This window comes from Vanacampus margaritifer, chromosome 20, assembly GCF_051991255.1.
Source record: "Vanacampus margaritifer isolate UIUO_Vmar chromosome 20, RoL_Vmar_1.0, whole genome shotgun sequence".
In the NCBI taxonomy this organism is placed as follows: domain Eukaryota; kingdom Metazoa; phylum Chordata; class Actinopteri; order Syngnathiformes; family Syngnathidae; genus Vanacampus; species Vanacampus margaritifer.
This window is the reverse complement of record NC_135451.1, coordinates 15,150,430-15,168,384: the sequence shown is the minus strand read 5'-3', so window position 1 is coordinate 15,168,384 and position 17,955 is coordinate 15,150,430. Positions and strand designations below refer to the sequence as shown.

General features: G+C 47.8%; 2 protein-coding genes across 10 annotated transcripts; one reads left to right on the top strand and one right to left on the bottom strand.

Moving 5' to 3' along the window:
- Positions 1 to 19: 19 nt before the first annotated feature.
- zbtb14 (zinc finger and BTB domain containing 14) lies at positions 20 to 5,839 on the bottom strand. Of its 2 annotated transcripts, XM_077554697.1 has the most exons (11): positions 5,592 to 5,839; positions 4,472 to 4,879; positions 2,972 to 3,160; positions 2,738 to 2,908; positions 2,420 to 2,494; positions 2,112 to 2,255; positions 1,327 to 1,568; positions 1,172 to 1,257; positions 957 to 1,096; positions 777 to 872; positions 20 to 226 (listed from the first exon to the last, which is right to left on the bottom strand). In XM_077554697.1, the coding sequence occupies exons 3-11, from the start codon at positions 3,158 to 3,160 to the stop codon at positions 86 to 88; spliced, it is 1,284 nt and encodes a 427-aa protein (XP_077410823.1). In that variant the 5' UTR covers positions 4,472 to 4,879; positions 5,592 to 5,839; the 3' UTR covers positions 20 to 85. The 2 variants fall into 2 exon arrangements, with proteins under 2 accessions (XP_077410823.1, XP_077410822.1); XM_077554696.1 differs by having other exon boundaries at positions 4,472 to 5,839.
- Positions 5,422 to 17,679, top strand: LOC144040478 (band 4.1-like protein 3). Of its 8 annotated transcripts, none has more exons than XM_077554683.1 (26): positions 5,422 to 5,645; positions 6,878 to 6,953; positions 7,015 to 7,146; positions 7,724 to 7,828; positions 7,893 to 7,935; positions 8,016 to 8,091; positions 8,269 to 8,390; positions 8,731 to 8,827; positions 8,915 to 9,002; positions 10,622 to 10,666; positions 10,791 to 10,943; positions 11,003 to 11,100; positions 11,174 to 11,349; positions 11,612 to 11,677; positions 12,311 to 12,442; positions 12,520 to 12,752; positions 13,839 to 13,883; positions 13,941 to 13,976; positions 14,052 to 14,234; positions 14,304 to 14,600; positions 15,437 to 15,526; positions 15,600 to 16,223; positions 16,513 to 16,557; positions 16,761 to 16,850; positions 16,926 to 17,006; positions 17,077 to 17,679. In XM_077554683.1, the coding sequence occupies exons 2-26, from the start codon at positions 6,888 to 6,890 to the stop codon at positions 17,083 to 17,085; spliced, it is 3,132 nt and encodes a 1,043-aa protein (XP_077410809.1). In that variant the 5' UTR covers positions 5,422 to 5,645; positions 6,878 to 6,887; the 3' UTR covers positions 17,086 to 17,679. The 8 variants fall into 8 exon arrangements, with proteins under 8 accessions (XP_077410809.1, XP_077410808.1, XP_077410810.1 ...); XM_077554682.1 differs by having other exon boundaries at positions 5,424 to 5,645; positions 14,301 to 14,600; XM_077554684.1 differs by lacking the exon at positions 10,622 to 10,666 and having other exon boundaries at positions 5,426 to 5,645; positions 14,301 to 14,600.
- The last annotated feature ends 276 nt before the right edge of the window (positions 17,680 to 17,955 follow it).

Genomic DNA, 17,955 nt, shown 5'->3' with positions numbered 1-17,955 from the left:
GCAGGACTCGAGCCGCGTGAACGTTTGTGCTCATGAAACTGAACAGAAAGTTTTATTTGAAATGGAAGCGAGCGTTTTGTGTACGTTAGGAGCAGCTCAAGTTGTCCATGTGCGACTCCTCGGCGGCCATGGCGGCCGCCTGCAGGGCTTCCGTGTCGCTCTGCAGGGGATTGCTCAACTTCCTCTCGCTGTGCATGTTGTTTTCATGACGCTTCAGATCGGACGCCTGCCGACAAACAAACGCAAAAAAGGTCAAACGTCAGAGAGCATTTCAAGGAAACAAATCCATGGTCCGGGACCGCCACTTGACATTTTCTCCACTTATAAAATAAATAAAAATGGCACGATGATGGTATTGTGATGTTTTTGCATGTGGGCAAGGTGAGCCATTTGTCAGGCACAACTTACAAAAGCCTCACTAGGCCACACCCCTTAAAGGCATGAGACGAATTCTACAGTACATAAAGTCAGATTATATATATATATATATATATATATATAATAAATCTAAATAATACATATATATATATATATATAATAAATCTAAATAATACATATATATATATATACAATAAATCTAAATAATACATATATATATATATATAATAAATCTAAATAATACATATATATTTGTTTTAATTATATAATATATATATTTTTTATTATATATACATACATATATAAATAAATAAATAATTATATTATACAGGCCAAATTTTGGGACACGAACTAGCAATGTCAAGATTGTGCGTGCGGAAGTCATGTGACATGGGCACCTTGGCGAAGGCCTTCGTGCACGACGCGCACACAAAAGGTTTTTCTCCTCGGTGTCGCCTCTCGTGATCTTTCAGGTGAGACTTGTGCTTGAAGGCCTGCAGACAGACAGACAGACAGACGGGTGGGTGAGAAAAACACACGGCCAGACAGACGGACGGTCTCATGTCGTCCTCACACACCTTGTCGCACATCTGGCAGGCAAACGGCCGCTCGTTGCTGTGGACTCGCTCGTGCTTTTTCAGGTCCGGAGCTCGGATGAAGGATTTCCCGCAGACGTCGCATCTGTATGGCTTGAAGCCCGTGTGGATCTTCAGGTGTTCTGAAACAGACGGGCGAGGGCGGAGTCACATCCGAAGCGCTAACTAGCCTGCCGGCGGCGGCGGCGTCTTCTTACCTTTGAGGTGAGCGTGGGTGGTGAAGGCTTTGGCGCAGATTTCACACGCGAACGGCCGCTCAGCCGAATGGAGCTTCTCATGTTTCCTTAAACACACACACACGGGGTCACGCACGCGCCAAGCGGCGAGGTCGGCCGCGACGTCCGCCGGCTACCTGAGTCTGGACTCGTCCAAGAAGGTCTTGGCGCACACGTGACACGCCAGCTGTTCTCGGTGTCCGTAGAGCAGATACTCGAACTTCATGTCGGCGGCGGCCGTGGCCCACGCGGGCGGTTGCTCGTCTTTCACCTCGCCCATGCTGTCCACGAACGTTAGCGTCTGGGTGGCGTGGTGCTCCGCCCCCAGCTCTTTTGGCTCCGTTTCCATGTCCGTCACGTCTTGATCGTAGCAGGACACCTGGAGGTCACGCGCGAGTACAAAATCCACATTTATTGATTGATTCCGATTTCCAAAATGGATTCAGTTTGATTCACAAGGAGTGTTCCCAACTTGGCGACTTTTTTTTTTGGTCAAAAGCGACTGGCGACAAAACTAGCGACATTTTCTGATTTTGTTTTAAGGTGTTTTTTAACGACGTTATTCCTCTCTCCGACAGTGTCCATTACTATCACATGCAAATGGTTGATTATGCAAATTAGGCAATGACATCATTTAGCGACTTCTAACGACTTCGAGGACAGCTAACAGCTCCGTTCCTTAATGAGGATTTAGCAACATTGTTGATAAGGACCCGATTCGATTCACATTCATTTTTAATTCAGTTAAAATTTTTACGCAGTACCAATCTTGTGTTATATAGATTTAAAATTTGGGGAAAAAGACATTAAAAGGACGGATTTATGGTTGTATTAATCAAAAGGCAAAAACAGACATCCTGTCTCAAGTCAAGTCATGAACATCCGAGGTGAAGTCAACAACTCCATTTCCCATCTGCGCTACCTTATGCACGTGCTCATTGGCCAGTTCCTTCAAAATGGCTTCCTGCACACGCAGCGCCGCGTTGGGAGATTTATCCAGCTCCTGATTGGCCGTGGCCGCGACAAGGTCATCTGCGGTGGGCGTGTCCTCGTGCTCCCCGAGAACCTGCACAACCCACACACACACGCCACACGCCATTAAAACAGGAGGAAGAAAAAGACGACTTCCGCCAAGGCGGAACAACAGCCGCCCCCCCGGTAGCTTAGCGAGCGTTGTTGCGAGGCCATCGTTGACGTTGACAAATATTGCGAACGGGATCGAGCGTTGACCTCGGCCTCGGCGACCATCTTTGCGATGTCGTAATGAAACTTGTCCTTCTCCTCGGTTGGCGTGTCTTCTCGTTTCTGCGGGAAGACCAGAGAAGCTATAAGCCCCGCCCACTTCCCTGTTCTCATTGCGCAACTAGCCAGTTTGATACACACTATTGAAATAAGTTTATTCAAATTGCTATTAATAATGTTATTTATAATTAATGTGAAGATATTGATCAGGATTTCTCACAATAGTTAAGAAACAAATATCAATAGACAACACAATATTTTTTCAAATATGCACTTCTCCAATTCGACACAGGCGCTCGCGCCTACCTGAGAGCAGAGTTTGTCGAGGAAGCGGATGCCCAAGATTTGTCCCGACGACATCATCAGGTTGATGTCTCTCTTCTTGATGGAGATCTTGGCCGTGTAGATGTAATTCAACACCTCTTCAAAGATGTCCGAGCGGATGAAGTCGATCTCGATCACGGACGAGTTGTCCACCTGCACGTGCGTGCACATGAGTTCTGCCGTACGCGCTCCACGCCGGGTTGCTTGTGCGGTTACCTCGTGTTTTTTGAAGAGTTTTTTGAAGTAGTTGGAGCAGGCCGCCAGGACGCAGCGGTGAGCGCGGAACTTGACGTCTTCCACCACCACGGCGATGTCGCAGTGCTCGCCCTCCAGACGCTGCTCGTTGAGCAACTTGAGGAAGACGTTCTTGTGCTCCTCGTCCACGTACTTCACCGTCTCGGCCATCTGCGCCGCGGGAGCGTCACACACATCCTTCACTCTTCACTTGGACAGGGCTTTGAAATTATTTTACAGATTCGGGGACGAGTTTCGGCTTCCTCCCACATTCCAAAAGTATGCATGCATGCTAGCCAGGTTCAATTAAGCCTCTTAAATTGGCCATAGGTGTGAATAATTTTTTTGTCGACATGTGACTGCCGACTGGTCGTCTCTTGCCCAAATTAAGATAAGTAGAAAATAGAGGAATTTATTGACAATTCCGAAAATCCGTGCATTTGTGATATTTCCACAATGCAAAAGCTTTCTTCACATAGTGTAAACAGATGGCGTATTGTATTGCTTTTGCCTATGACTAGCATACAAACCACAACCAGGCAGATTATTCTAGTGGTCAAACCACATTTTGAAACCTAAATAATCCTCACAAATCAAATTACTACTATTCAAAGTACAATGCTTTTCAATGAGCAGAGAGCTTCCTTTCACAGTTGGCCGCCATTTTGACTTGTGACGTAACTTGGGAATTGGCAATTACTATTACAAATTTACTACGTTACGTTTTTAGTAAAGCTCAAAGTTTGAAAAGTGGCACACACAAAAACACATCAATTTAAAGTGGCGCCAAAATGTCAAGGAATTTTTGTAACGACGTCGTGAACGTTTTGGATCGCGGGCACGCGCTTCTGAACTTGTGTGCGTGTGCACGTGACGTCACGCGCAGACGTTTTTCAAAGAGCTAACGATTAGCATGGAGCTGCTAACAAGCAAAGTAGGACACGAAACCGAAGCCCAGGCACAAGATGGGACGCCGAGGGGTTGCGTGGAGGCGGGAGCGGTCGGCCGAAGGTGCACGGCGCCTAAACGGAAACGTTTTGTTGCGAAATGGTGAAGCCGCTGCTTGATTTTCGTGGCAGAGCTCATCAAAGACCGACGCGAAGCCGCCACTAGGCTAAATAAACCAACGACCGAAGCACATTTGTGTCCTTCCCGGCAGACGGCCAACCGCCCGCCCGCTAGGACTACGACGGCTCGTATGTTTGTGCTGTTAAATGGCGGACTCGCGGCCTGCTGGCTGCCGTTGGACTCAAGGCACAAGATGGCGATTTCCGCCGAGCTCTCGGTTCACTTTGCGTGTTGTGTGGTTGGATCGTAACTATCAGTGGCGGGCGGACTTCTGCGCGCGGCCGTTCGCGTTCGCGGCTCTACCCGGGAGCGAGACGCAGGCACGCGGGCAGCAAGAGCGAGCAGGCGGCCATGAGCGGATCGAGAACGCGCAGCCATCCCCGCGAACAGGGCGCGGGCGCGGCGGGCTCATACCTCAGTGTCGGCAGCAGTCGGGATGTTCGGCTCTGTCCGCTCACCGGAGGCCCGGCTGCCAGAAACCCTGGACCTCCTGCCCGCCGATCTCCTTCTTGTTATTCTTTTTGTTGTTGTTGTTGATGTTGTTAATGTCGTCGTCGTCGAGGCCGCGCTTTGCGCCTGCACGCGAAGATCCCAGACAGAGCGCCTGCCGGCTCATCACGCATGCGCGCTGCCGCGACGCACGGCGGCTTTCAGGGAGAGCGGTCCACATGTTCACGTGGTGCCATTTCTGACCCGGTTCGTCATGTTTGGGTTACTTGGCAGTGCCGTGACGTCAACATGTGTTACACGCCATGATGGGTGTGTTACAGACATCGAAATGGGCTCTAAAAAATCAACATCAGTATCCAAGAAACACAAGTGCTGAAAAGAAAACAAAGTTCAGGCACCATCATTCAGTCAAGTTGCTCACCTGTTCAATCACCAGACACAAAAGTCCCATGCCTGATTACATTCCCCCAATGTTCGCAGTTTCCACAACATTCATGTAAATGCTGACCTTTGAACCCACATATTGTCACGAATCACAGAAAAGATCCGAAAGCAACTCACCGATCATTAATGATCGCAAAGCAAGATGTCTTTTCTGCTATGTGTGCAAAGACGTTCTTCTTGCTTTACTCAGATCATTTCCCTCCACTTACACAAATAATGTAACAGAATAATAATAAAAAAAACATAAGTAAAATAAAAGAAAGCCAGCTATGAACATAAGAACAATTTTAAAGGACAACTTAAAATTAACTTATGAAATAATGTTTGTCGAAAAAGAACAAAAAATCATAAGCAGCAACTCATAAGTGCCCACAAAAGTTGTAGGGAAATCCTCTCTAGGGGCGTGGGGTCAAAGGTGATCATCAAACCATAAAACATGAGATGAGGGTCACCGAGATGGAGAGACGTGACCCGACAACATCTCATGACTTATTCATAAAAAGTCACGCGAAAATGTGCGACTCATTTCAGTTGAGACACCCCCGCCCGTCCTGTACGTCATGACGTCACTGCGCCAGCGAATATGACGTTCTGGAGAGCGAGAGAGAGAGAGAGAGAGAGAAAAAAAAAAAACGCTCACCCGTGGCCGTAACCGCGACGAAGAGGGCGAGCGCCCCGAATGCCGGCAGGCGAGGTAAGGACACCTTCACCTTGCAATTGATGAACGATATTGCATGTTGAAGACGCGCGCAAAAGAGCGAACCCCGCGCGATGTTTTGTTCGACGTCTCTGGAGCGAATGAAGACTTTTTACGACCCCCTCCACTTGCTTCATCATGCTGCAGCTGTGCGCCTGCGTTGCAGTGCTATGCTGTGCCTTGCTGTGCTGTGCTGTGCTGACTGGGGTGTTTCCTTCTGCAGGATGAAAGCATCCATGCAATCGTTTGCAATCAAAGCCAATTGGAAAATACAAACTAGTGCATATTATTAAGACGACTTTTATATCGGGAATTTGAGCAAAAGCTATAAATCACATAGGCAGAGATCATTGTTTCTTTTTCCACTAAAGTTTTTCAAGTGACCTTAACACAAGTATACATTATTTAATATAAAAATGCTTTGTGGTAGAAAACTAATGTTGTAAAATATCGCTGGATTATGTCGGGCAGAATCTAAAAGCATCCCTTTTCAGGAAAACTAAAAAAACTTGAATCATCAAAGCGAGCAAGTCATTTGTTGCAGTTTAGAATGTGAAATCATTTGTAAAAGTAAACCGCCTACGTAGCATCCATTTGTGAAAAAAGGGGGAAATTGACCAAATATGGACATAGGAAGTTTCTGCTTGACAGTGAACACTTGCATGGAAAATTTGAAATACTCATCATATTGTTTCATTTGCATTATTTTATGGACTTAAATATTATTTTCAATTGGAAATTTAAATTGATTTACTACACACAGTCGCACACTCACTCTCCTGTGGCCGTTTTACGATCAAGAACTAGAAATTAGAAGAATATACAATTTAATGCAATTTTTTGGGAAACATCAGTATCAGTGACTACTTGTACTGGAATGGGTTTGAAAAAATGTGGTATCGAACATCCCTATTAAAAAAAAAAAAATTGTCCCCACTCGCTCTCCCCTCAGACCCCGCCCCCCCCCCCCCCACTGACCCACATCGACCGACTGAAAAACAGAGCACATTCTCATAATCCCTTTTTCTCCATCCCTGGTTCAAGCGTTGCCATGGCGACCCTCACATGACAGCTGGCGGGTCAAAAATTTGACATCCACAAAACAAATCTTTTTTCTTTTTTTTTTTAAATCCATATTTGATTGTGTGATTTTGTAGAAGCTCACCTGACCTCATTTGTGTCGCTAATCGATATGCGTAGCCGCTCAACGAGTTCTGTCGTCGTCGCAGCTCCGTCGACATGACAAACGAGCAGCAGGAGGCGCAGGAGGCGGAGTCTCTCAAAGTGGCGGCCGCGCCCACGCAGGTAAAGAAACGTCTTGTCACGTGGCGCGGCAGGAACCTGACATCGCTTCCCACCCGATAAGTTAGGGGAGGGCGTCCCATGGGCCGACGAGCGGAGCGCTCAGCGGTCCCCTGTCCGAAGGTCTCTGAGCTTCAGGACCATGCAGACCAAAGTCACCCTACTGGACGGATCCGTTTTCAGCTGCACGCTGGAGGTGAGAGCGCCCAGCAACTGCGTGACGTCATACCTCGATGGCGTCGATGATGTCGTGTGACTAGCAGGGTTAGGAAATCCAGGTCCAGAAAGTCAAAACCCGGACACAGTTTTTACTTTCTGGACCTGGATTCCCCAACCCTGGTAACCAAACAGATTCCGATTCTGAACAGGCGCAACCCGGAACCAAGAACCATGAAAAACAAAGACCAACAGAGGGAGACAGGACGGCAAGACCTGTCAGGAGTCACTTTTCAGTGCCCTGAGGTCTTCGATGTGAAATGAAGGCATTAGGGAGGGAGAAAAGAAAGACAACAGTCATTCTTCCCAAAGGGGAGCACAGTGTGAGCCTGGAAAAAAAAACTTCAGCACATACAACAGATCTCACCACGGGTACTTTTACTCAACCGGCTTGCTTACCTGCCGGTTGAGTAGAACCTCCGGTGTGTTGTCAAACTGTGGCAGGGTCTTACTTTCTGGACCTGGTTTTGACACCTCTGGTAGCAGGCCTTAGTGGTGTGTATTTGGGTTGCAAGGTGTCAATTTGACCTTGTTGACGGCGTTTGCCACTTGTGCAGAAACGCGCTCGCGGTCTTCAGCTTTTGGACAAAGTCTGTGAGCACGCCAACCTGCTGGAGCGAGACTACTTCGCTTTGTCCTTCAGGGACGCCGACAACAACAAGGTTGGCGCGCCGATTCCGTAGCCCACATTGGTGAACCCTGTGACCTTTGAACTTTGTCTTCTAGAACTGGTTGGATCCTGGGAAGGAGATGAAGAAACAGCTTAGAGGTCAGCAACGCTTGTGAAAATGGACTTTTGTATAACCTGAAGAGGTCAGAGGTGACAAGGTCAAATGTGTGTGCTTGCAGGCGTCCCTTGGAATTTCTCCTTCAATGTCAAATTTTACCCCCCTAACCCTGCCCAACTCTCTGAGGACATCACTAGGTAGGTCGATTCAGTTCTATCCAGAGTTTGTCTGTGTCTAGTTGGACTTGTGCCTTTAATGGGCGTGGCATCGTGAGTGACATCAGGAGCTGGAGTGGGGTCAGCTGGTTTGATGAAAAAAATCCAGCCAGTAAGTAAGTCAAGGCGTCCGCGTTACGGTGTGGACTTTGTGGGCAGGTACTTCCTGTGTCTGCAGCTCAGACAGGACGTGGCCTCGGGTCGACTTCCGTGTTCCTTCGCCACTCACACCGTCCTCGGCTCCTACACCGTCCAATCCGAGCTCGGGGACTACGACGCGGGTAACGCACTACGCTTGACGTTCTCCTGCCCGCTACGAGTCCTGTCCCTAATCCTGTCTTTGTCACTTTGTCCTTTTATCCTGTCTTCCATGTCCCTCATCCTACCCTTCACATTGTCCCTTATTCTGTCCTTCACATCTTTCATCCTGTCCTTCGCTTTGTCCCTTATCCTGTCCTTTACGTCCTCATCCTGTCCTTCTGTCTGTCCCTCATCCTGTCCTTCTGCCCTTCACCCTGTCTTTCGCTTTGTCCCTTATCCTGTCCTTCACGTTCTTATCCTGTCCTGTCTTTCCCCCTTATCCTGTCCTCCTGTCTGTCCCTCATCCTGTCCTCCCTTCAGACGAATGCGGCTCCGATTACGTGAGTGAACTTTCCTTGGCTCCAAACCAAAGCAAGCAAATGGAGGAGACGATCATGGAGCTTCACAAAAGCTACAGGTTGAAAACGCAGATTTCATTTCTCGGAAATGGCGTCAGTGGCGACGCAAGCTCTTCACAGCGTCAACATTTGCGATCGTCTTTTAGAGGAATGACACCAGCTGAGGCCGAGATGCTTTTCCTGGAAAACGTCAAGAAACTTTCCATGTATGGAGTTGACCTTCATCACGCCAGGGTAAACCCACCGATACACACACGTGCAATTGTTGAATGACGAGAAATGTCCTGCTTAAAATTAATTTTTTTTACGTTTTCATTTTCAACATTCTGTGCGATTCTGAGCTTGATGTTGACATGCAGGTGTTCCTAATAAAATGGCTCAAGAGAAGAGAAAAGCCTGACATGAACAAATTCTGTTCTACAACCAATCGCCAATACATGACCCACTTCTTGCCTGTAGTCGATCGTGTGCGTGCGTGTGTGTGCGCGCGTCTGCCCACTGATTTTTCCATTACGTCTGATTCAGCTCATGCATAAAGCCGGCAAAGTGAATTGAATAATGCCCTCAGAATTTGTCTCGTCTGCCTTCTTTCTGTGTTTCATTTTACGCACAAATTTTTTTTCTGGATGAGTCGTAGTACGCACCCCTTTGCCGAAGTGCAGAATTTTACATTGTTCCCAATTTGAGCAAAGTCTCAAGTGGTCTTGTTTTTTGTTTTACATGTGTGTGTGTGTGTGTGTGTGTGTGTACTGAGGGTCGTTCGTGCCAAATCAGCCAGTGGGTTTAACCGAGCAGATTATATTTGAATGAAACTTGGTTTACTTGTTTGATAGTGCTTGCATAACCCCAAATCAAAAAAATTTCAGGTCAACCGGAGCAGGGATTTGGGAGCTACGGCCACGCTGAGTTTGGACATTTACGTCATAAAGGGGCGTGGCCACCTTCCTTTGAACCCATATCTCAGAAAATACTGGGTCAATCTTCACAAAACAAGTGTTGTTGGAAAGGGGATTTAAAAAAGGATTCGAAATAAATCATTTAGAAGACAGAGATGCATGTTTAACTCGATCTTGTGACCTGTAATTTGACCTTGAAATTTACCTCGTGGATCACGTGACCTCAACAGGTTTGACTATTTTTTGAAAGTTGAATATTCATTGGGGGAAAAAACTATTTTTTTTTAAGAGAACATGTGAGGGATTAAATTTCATGAAAAACCTCAAGGTCCGGAATCCTGCAGGTTTTGGATATTTCCCTTCTTCAATACAGCTGATTCGTGATCAGCTCATCAGCAAGCTCTGCATAAGTCTGATAACAATCCTGGAGAGATCCGAATCGCTGTCTATTGCCGCCTTGTCCAGACCCACTTTCTTTTCGAAGAAAGTGTGTGCGTCTGGCCAGGCTAACTAAAACATGCAATCTTCTAAATGACAACAGATTTGGAATCCTTGTTGAATTCCCTTTCCAAAAATATCCATTTTATGAATATCGACCCAGTAGTTTCTGAGATACGAGTTCAAAGGTGGCCACGCCCCTTTTTGCCATAGCCTCCAAACCCCTGCTCCGACTGACCTAAAATTTTAAATTTAGTGCCTTGCCATCACTATCAATGAGTACACCAAGTTTCATTCCAATCAAAATCTGCTTGTTTCAAATTTTCCGATTTTTGGGGCGGGTCATTTGGCACGGAACCCCCTCACAGGTTCTGTTCACAGCAGTGATGCAGGACTACCACTAAGACGGTTTTCTTTGCGCTCATGGAGACGAGCGGACATTTGTGATGTGCCTCTTGGTGAATCGGCTTTTTTTTTTTTTTTTTGTCTTGTCTGTTTGTTTTGCTTTGAACGGACTAGCTGGTAGGAAGCCGCTTTGCTTGCTTGTCTTCAGGTCCTTCCCAGGTAAGACGGCGTGTGTTTTGTCCACGTTTGTCTGCTTGGATTTGCTTCATTTGATGTCGGGAGCCCGTCGCGCGTCAAGACGCCGCCAGCCCCCGTTTGACAAGCGCCTCGTGCGTGTGCGTAGGACTCGGAGGGCGTGGCCATCATGCTGGGCGTGTGCAGTAGCGGCCTGCTGGTCTACAGAGACCGACTGAGGATCAACAGGTTTTCCTGGCCGAAGATCCTGAAGATCTCCTACAAAAGGAACAATTTCTACATCAAGATCCGCCCGGAAGAGGTGACGTTTTTTTTTAACTGATTGATAAGCTGAGAGACGAACGTCTCTTTTGTGTCCAGTTTGAACAGTTTGAATCGACGATCGCCTTCAAGTTGCTCAACCACCGAGCGGCCAAGCGATTGTGGAAAGTCTGCGTGGAGCATCACTCCTTCTTCAGGTTGGCAAAGTGTCACGTCGGAATGTCCCGCCTCGCGCCATCGTCACCCCCGCCACCTTTCTCTGCTCCTCAGACTCGTCTCCCCGGAAGAACCGCCCAAGCGATTCCTCACTCTCGGCTCCAAGTTCCGCTACAGCGGCCGCACTCAAATGCAGTCCCGCAGGGTCAGCGCTCAGATTTCCAGACCCGCCCCCCAATTCCCACGATGCATCAGCAAGAGGAACTTGCTGAGTCGCAGCCTGGATGGAGGTATGGCGCCTACGGTCCACACGTCCGCTTTTTTTCTTATCAACGTGTAAATAGACAGAGGTTTGAAATTCAGGTTTTTCACTTTCTGGACCTGGATTTGACACATCTGTAAAGAGACAGAAAAAATACATCCAATCCAATAACGGTCCTTTGGGGATCTAGTTAGCGACTTCATGTTTGTTAGTCAGGTTTTGGGAATCCTTTAAAAAAAAAAAAAATTTTTTAATGTATGTCAATGACCAGAGTTTTCATTGGTCCTCAGCTCCCAATGACACGCCCACATCCTCTCTCAATGGCTCTCCAGCTATCACTGGAAGCACACAAACAGGTAGAGAGTAAAAATGTCAATCAAGCACCAGAACTGGGCTATGATTGGCCACAGTGCCGACACGTTTCCTTATTAAGCTTCTTATTGGCTGCAGGAAAGAAACCAGCTGTGTCAGCTTCACAGGTGGCCACGCCTCCTTTTTTTTTTTTCTTCACGCTGCCTGCTCAAGCTCAAGTTTCTTGTCTTTTTCTGTGTGGCTGATCGATGTTCTGTTTGCTGTACGGCACGGACACGAAAGCTGTCGCTCCAAATTTTTTGTCTTTCAGTGGTTTCAGCGATGCCGTCACATTTCTAATTATCTTCTGTGCGGAATGCTGCCACAATATCCCCACCTTGTCTGGCATGTGGAAATCGCACAGGTTGATAGAAGCTGATGTTCTGCTAAAAGCTCTTGTCGGGGCTCGTTTGTGGCGAACGGGGAAGTCCAGTCCCAGAATTGCAGGACGTCAGCATCCAAAATGTTCTTTGCACTTTGGAGGCGGCGTTAAAGAATATGCTAATGCGCACCCTGAGGACTGAAGCCGATTGGCTGCTGCCTTGGCTGCTATGCATGTCCTGAGCTCTCATTGGCTGTTTTTTTTTTTTTTAGAGGACCATGAAGACTTAAGCATGTGTGTGTGTGTGTTTGTGTAGACATGGGAACGGGTCTGTATATGGTGTCTAAAGCCATCACTGTCAGTGACCTCATCACCACGGTGACGCCCGAGAAGAGGAGGGAGGAGCAGACCGATGAAGGACCCAATCGGGAGGCGGCGTTTATACCAAGTAAGTGGAAAAAGTGACACAAAGCAAAATCTTGTCTCTTTTTTTCCCTCATCATCTTATCTTTTCTTCATTGCTAGTTGTGGAGGTGCAGGTAGAAAAAGGGGCGGAGCAAGACGCAGAGCAGGAGGCGGAGAAAGAGGCGGATCAAGAGGCGGAGAAAGAGGCGGAGAAAGAGGCGGATCAAGAGGCGGAGAAAATGGGAGAGCAAGATGCAGAGCAGTGGGCGGAGCAAGAGGCGGAGCTGAGCAAACTAACGGAGGCATCGGAAAGTCCGCTGACTCCCGAGCAAGTCGACAACAAGCTTCAAAATGTTTGTATTTTGCCGACGCCAAACGACGGGTCCGCTAAAAACACAAATATCATTTCAAACTCATCAGCCAGCCGTCCATGTTTTGTGGCGCTTCCTGCTGAGGATTAGGGTGAGCTGGAACCGATCACAGCTGGCTTATAGCGAGACACGGGGGCACACCCCGGGAACTTGTCGGCTAGCCAATCACAGGAGTCTTGAGTGAACCCAACCCTAAATGTCATAAGGTGCCCCTAAACTTAAAGTACACAGACCATCCCAAGGGAGGTTGTCTTCCTGCACTCATGGCCAAAGTGGACTCCATCTGGGACCGAGACAAGACCAAGACTTTTGGAGGTCGTGAACGAAACAAGACTCATTTTTTCTTCATTCACTGTCTGTATGTTGGGGGTGGGACACTCCAGGCAACGCCGGGAGGGCAGTGCAGCACCTAAATTCTACGTTTCGCACGGATCGCAGTACCACTGACCTGGTCTAGACCGGTCTTGATAAAAAAAATTTTTTTAAAAATCACGAGTCCGCTTAGTCCCAGACCGAGACAAGACTGAGTGAAAATGCCACAGATTCAAGACAAGACAAGAGACCCGTAAAAAAGTGGTCTTGAGGCCAAAACCGATCTTGAGAACCACGACACAAAACTGGAACCATCTCAGTGGTTCTTCTATGTAATCTGTTTCACGACCCTGGAACGTCACCACTTCCCTCTGCGGCTTTCGGACGTTTGCCAGAAGCCTTACAAGGAAACAGAAATAGTGTAACCGGCACCTAGCGACCAGTCCCAAGTTGCACCTGAAGTCGGGTCATCTGGAATTGGCTGCAGCTCGCCCGAGACTCTCGAGTTAGGACCAGAAATGGGAAATCCAGTTCTAGAAAGTAAAACCTCTGCCACAGATTGGCTTCTACTCAACTGGCAGGTGAACGAGCTCCTAAAAAAGGTAAAGGAGCCGTAGCAGGGTTTTTACTTTCTGGACTTGGATTTCCCATCTCGGATTAGGACCAGCGCTATGAAAACAGATGTTTGTCAACTGCACACTTCAATAGAAGCTGTCAACATAATAACGGCTCGTGTTTTTTCATTTGTGTCTTCAGACAGAGCTGACAGAGACCGTAGATGGAGACCTGACAGGAACTGAGGTAATAATGAGTCGACTAAAAGTGTGGAAGAAACCCTAACCTGTCTTTTTGTGTCAGTCTGAGCAGGAAGAAGATTTGTTAAAAAGCGATCAGGTAAAACGGTGGCCGATTGTTTCTCGTGGTGTGTTGAGCCGTCTTGTTGAGCGGACCTCCTGATTCTGCCGCCAGGATATGATCTCAAGTCCGGTGAAGGTTGAGAAGGTGGTGAGCGCCATCAGCGACCTGCGGCGCTCCTTCTTAGAGGGAGGGGGGCCGGCGGGGGGGCCGACCGAGTGGGAAAAGCGCCTGGCGGGGTCGCCCGTTCGCCGACTTGACGATTTGCCGATGATCGAACCTTTGGAGGCGGATGAGGTGAGGCTCATGATCAGGGGCTTGTGATTGGATACTGATTTAATGTGTGTGTGCGCGCACACACAGCAGGAGGTAAAGCAGGAACCGCCACAGCCAATCAAAGAGAGGAGCATCACTCTGGGGCGGAGTTACGATATCACCCCCGGCAGCATTGTCACCATAAACAACAATGTTACTACGGAAACTTTCAATACGAAGAAAGTAACGTTGGTACGAGGCAGGATGTCCACAGGTGATGATGTCATCACTGGGGGACGATCCAGCCTCATTAGTCAGGTGGAAACGCCTCTTGTGGCAATCAGAGGAGCCGCAACTCCCGACATTTGCGGAGGTGAAGACCCGCCCCTAAAGCAGCCCCAGGATGAGGTGTGTGCAAGTCCCGCCCCCCAATGCTAGCTAGCCCTCCGTGGCAGCGCTATGCTATGCTGTGCTATGCATTTCTGGACCTGGTTTTGACAACCAGCGTTATCCAAGCTATTGCTAAGCTAGCAAGGCAGCACGCTTTTCACCCGTCGCATGTGCACTACCCGCAGACGTACGCCACACATACCGAGATGTGAGCGTTGTCATTCAAACCTTTCTTTGTGACGACTATTTACGCCAGCGGTTCTCAATCCTGGTCCTCGGGGACCCCTATCCAGCCTGTTTTCCATGTCTCCCTCAGCCAACACAGGTGATTCAAACGATTAGCTAATCAGCAAACTCTGCTTGAAGCCTTATAACGATCCTCACCTGTGTTGGCGGAGGGACACATGGAAAACAGGCTGGATTGGGGTCCCAGAGGACCGGGGGTTGAGAACTACTGGTTTAGGCGACGATATGCTATGAGTCGTTCCGATTCAAATCGAAAATTCAGATTCGATGTTTGTCTTTACGGCCATTTGGCACCTGAATTGGAGTCACCACCGATTAATTTGCAGGGTACCAGGGAGCCATTTTATACCATTTTGAATGACTAGAAACATTTTATTTCCCGCTGCTCATCTGATTAACAAACATTCTTATTTCTTTGTGTTCTGCATTCACTTTCAGCCTTTGCAACAGCACGGTTATGTTTGACCCCTGACCCCTGCATAAGCATAACCTGCCATTATTTCAAAACTGGCAACTCACCAGCCGTCAATTTGATTCATCTGCTATGTCTTAAGTATTTCCTAAGCAAATGATGTTTGATGTTACTATGTGTGTATGTGTGTGCGCAGCCTCAGTTCAACGAAATGTCACCCGAGCTGAACGCTTTACTGAAGTCGGCCAGACAACAAAAAAGCTTCAGAGAAGAAAATCTACTGATGGTTGGCATTTGTTCCCACTTAAATCCTCATCCGTCTCTCTTTTCATGCCCATCTGGCTCCTTCTTTGTTTCAGACTTCGGAGAGGGTCCAGACCATCACGGTGGTGCCAGGGGAGGAGTCGGAGTCATTGTGCCAGGTAGCACCAGAAGGTTTTTTGGGACCGCCTCCGTGTCATCCCCCGCCGCCTCCACCAGGGGGGGCTTCAGTCATTCACGCTGATGATGATGCCGCCGCCGAGGCCATCGTCGTAGATGTCATTCGAGATGCTCAGTGGCTCAACCGTCAGGATAAGTTTGACGACGACGACGAGCTGAGTAGCCAGGCTAGTGACGATGACGTTAGCGAGACTAGCCAAGATGCTATCAGCGTGTTAGCGCAGGCAGTTGTGGAAGAAGCCACGGAGGCTGGAGTCAGACAAAGCCCGCCAGCTGGCGTTGTGACAACAGAGGCTGACATGAGCTCCAGGCCTGGTTCAGTTCTGGCCACGATGAGTTCAGCGCTCCGCTATCGTGACGAGGAGGACTCTGAGATTTCTGAGGATGAAGAAGGGGAGGAGGAGGAGGAGGAAGATGGCTGGAGGACGCGTGGGAACTTCCCTTCCCCCACTCTACCGCTGCACACCTGCCAAGACTCAACCAATGAAGCGCCGCTTTGCAACCTTGACCATCAGGACAAGGATGGAGAACCTCTGCGGGAGGTAACAAGAACCTGGTCCCAGAAACCGATCCCAGACAAAGAAATCCCTCAGAATTCCAATGAAACCAGTCCCTGTGAAACCTGTCCTTGTGAAACCACTACCAATGAACCTCTGAAAGGTTTCTGTGAAACCACTCCCTATAAACCCTTTCCCTAAAACCCGTCCCTGTGAAAGCACAAGTCCCATTTGACCGGTCCTCGTAAACCTCAAGTGGTTGAGTGTAACTTTCCCAATGGATGGAGAGGCTTGGAAGTGAAACAGTTTTTCGTGGTTCATGTGTCGTTGTCAGGTGGTTCCCATGGCGAGGAGGACTTGGATGTTCGAAGCTTCAGGGGTGAGGGCACTTTGTATCCACTTTTGGAAAGTAGAGACAAACCAAGGGAAAAAAGAAAACTAGTCCAAGTCATCGGGAGTTGTGGCAGAAAAGGAAAAGATTTTCTTAGTTATTGGGGAAGTCCGGAACGTGATCTGAAGGCATGCTAACGAAAAGAGCGCGACTGACTAGCTTAACGCGGGATCCATTTGTTGGCGTTTCAGAGGCGAGCGGACGCGGATCGTGCCGTCCTCCTGCCGCTGACTTCGCAGAGCTTCGCGGCCGAGATGTCCAGCACGTCTTACGTGACCAAGGTCAGGGCCAAAACCCCGAGGCGCCAGAAGAAGACAAAGTCAACTCAATTCCGTGTGCTCTCTCTCTGTTGTCAGACGGTGAATCGAGGGATTTCGGAAAGCAGGATTGAGAAGAGAATCGTGATTTCTGGAGACACGGGGACGGACCACGATCAGGTAAAAGACCCGGATGCTAATTTAATTAGCACGAGCATCCACTTACGTCGCGGCGCTTTGTGTCTTTCAGGAAGCTTAATGACCCCGAACGACCCCACGTAACCAATTCCTACATTGACTCTGCAGCCTGACCTCATGCTCCCGACACAAACCGACTGTAATATTTGCTCACCTTTTAGTTTGACACGCTGATTGCAACTTCCTGTCTGGAGTAAAGTTTATAAACAGCATGACTGCCAGCATAGCATAGCCGCTAATACTTGATTGTGTTCTTTTAATGATTGACACGACGGGTGCCCCACAACATTATAAGGGCTGTAATGTTAACCAACATGGCAGTCTGTTGATGTCGCGTTCGCCTACTCGACGAAAAAGCTCCTATTTTCACACCAGCCCGTCAACTTTTAACAAGTGCTTCAGTCTACATTAGCGATGTTAGCATGCTAATCTAGCTACCTATTTGCAAAAAAAAAAAAAAAGTGTCACCTTTGCTCACTTGGCACGTCAATAAGCTCACAAAACAGGAACATTTCATTTCGTTGTACTCTGCCTCATTATTGTAACCGATGTATGTTGCTATGAATATATTATTTATTGTTCCTTAAACCACCTGATGTATAATATGGCATCACGTCTACAACTTGACTGGCATAATAAAATCATGATGTCATCATTCATGTTGTTTTGTTTTAACAACTTTTCTTAAGCTCACCGAGCGGCTAAATGCGAACGTAGTAAATTTTGTTCACAAACAATTATACTTGTCACAAGCAGTTCTTATTTTCCAGCTAAGTTTTGAAAATGTTAAAAATTTCCTTGCTAATCTATTGTCTTGCTAACAGTAGCATGTGTGTTTGCAAATAACAAATTTAATCGCTAGTCAATCTGGTGACTAGCGAATGTGTTTCATCGCTTTAGCTAATGCTAAATGCTAACTTGTTTTGACAGT

What these genes read in the sequence shown, in the direction of transcription:
- zbtb14 (XM_077554696.1), bottom strand. Translation starts at nt 3,160, where the DNA reads ATGGCCGAGACGGTGAAGTACGTGGACGAGGAGCACAAGAACGTCTTC. An exon ending in TCGACAAACTCTGCTCTCAG is followed by an intron (nt 2,495 to 2,737) that starts GTAGGCGCGAGC and finishes GTCTTCCCGCAG; the next exon opens with AAACGAGAAGACACGCCAAC. An exon ending in CACCCACGCTCACCTCAAAG is followed by an intron (nt 1,097 to 1,171) that starts GTAAGAAGACGC and finishes CGTCTGTTTCAG; the next exon opens with AACACCTGAAGATCCACACG.
- LOC144040478 (XM_077554682.1), top strand. Translation starts at nt 6,888, where the DNA reads ATGACAAACGAGCAGCAGGAGGCGCAGGAGGCGGAGTCTCTCAAAGTG. An exon ending in TTTTCAGCTGCACGCTGGAG is followed by an intron (nt 7,147 to 7,723) that starts GTGAGAGCGCCC and finishes CCACTTGTGCAG; the next exon opens with AAACGCGCTCGCGGTCTTCA. An exon ending in GGGACGCCGACAACAACAAG is followed by an intron (nt 7,829 to 7,892) that starts GTTGGCGCGCCG and finishes TTTGTCTTCTAG; the next exon opens with AACTGGTTGGATCCTGGGAA.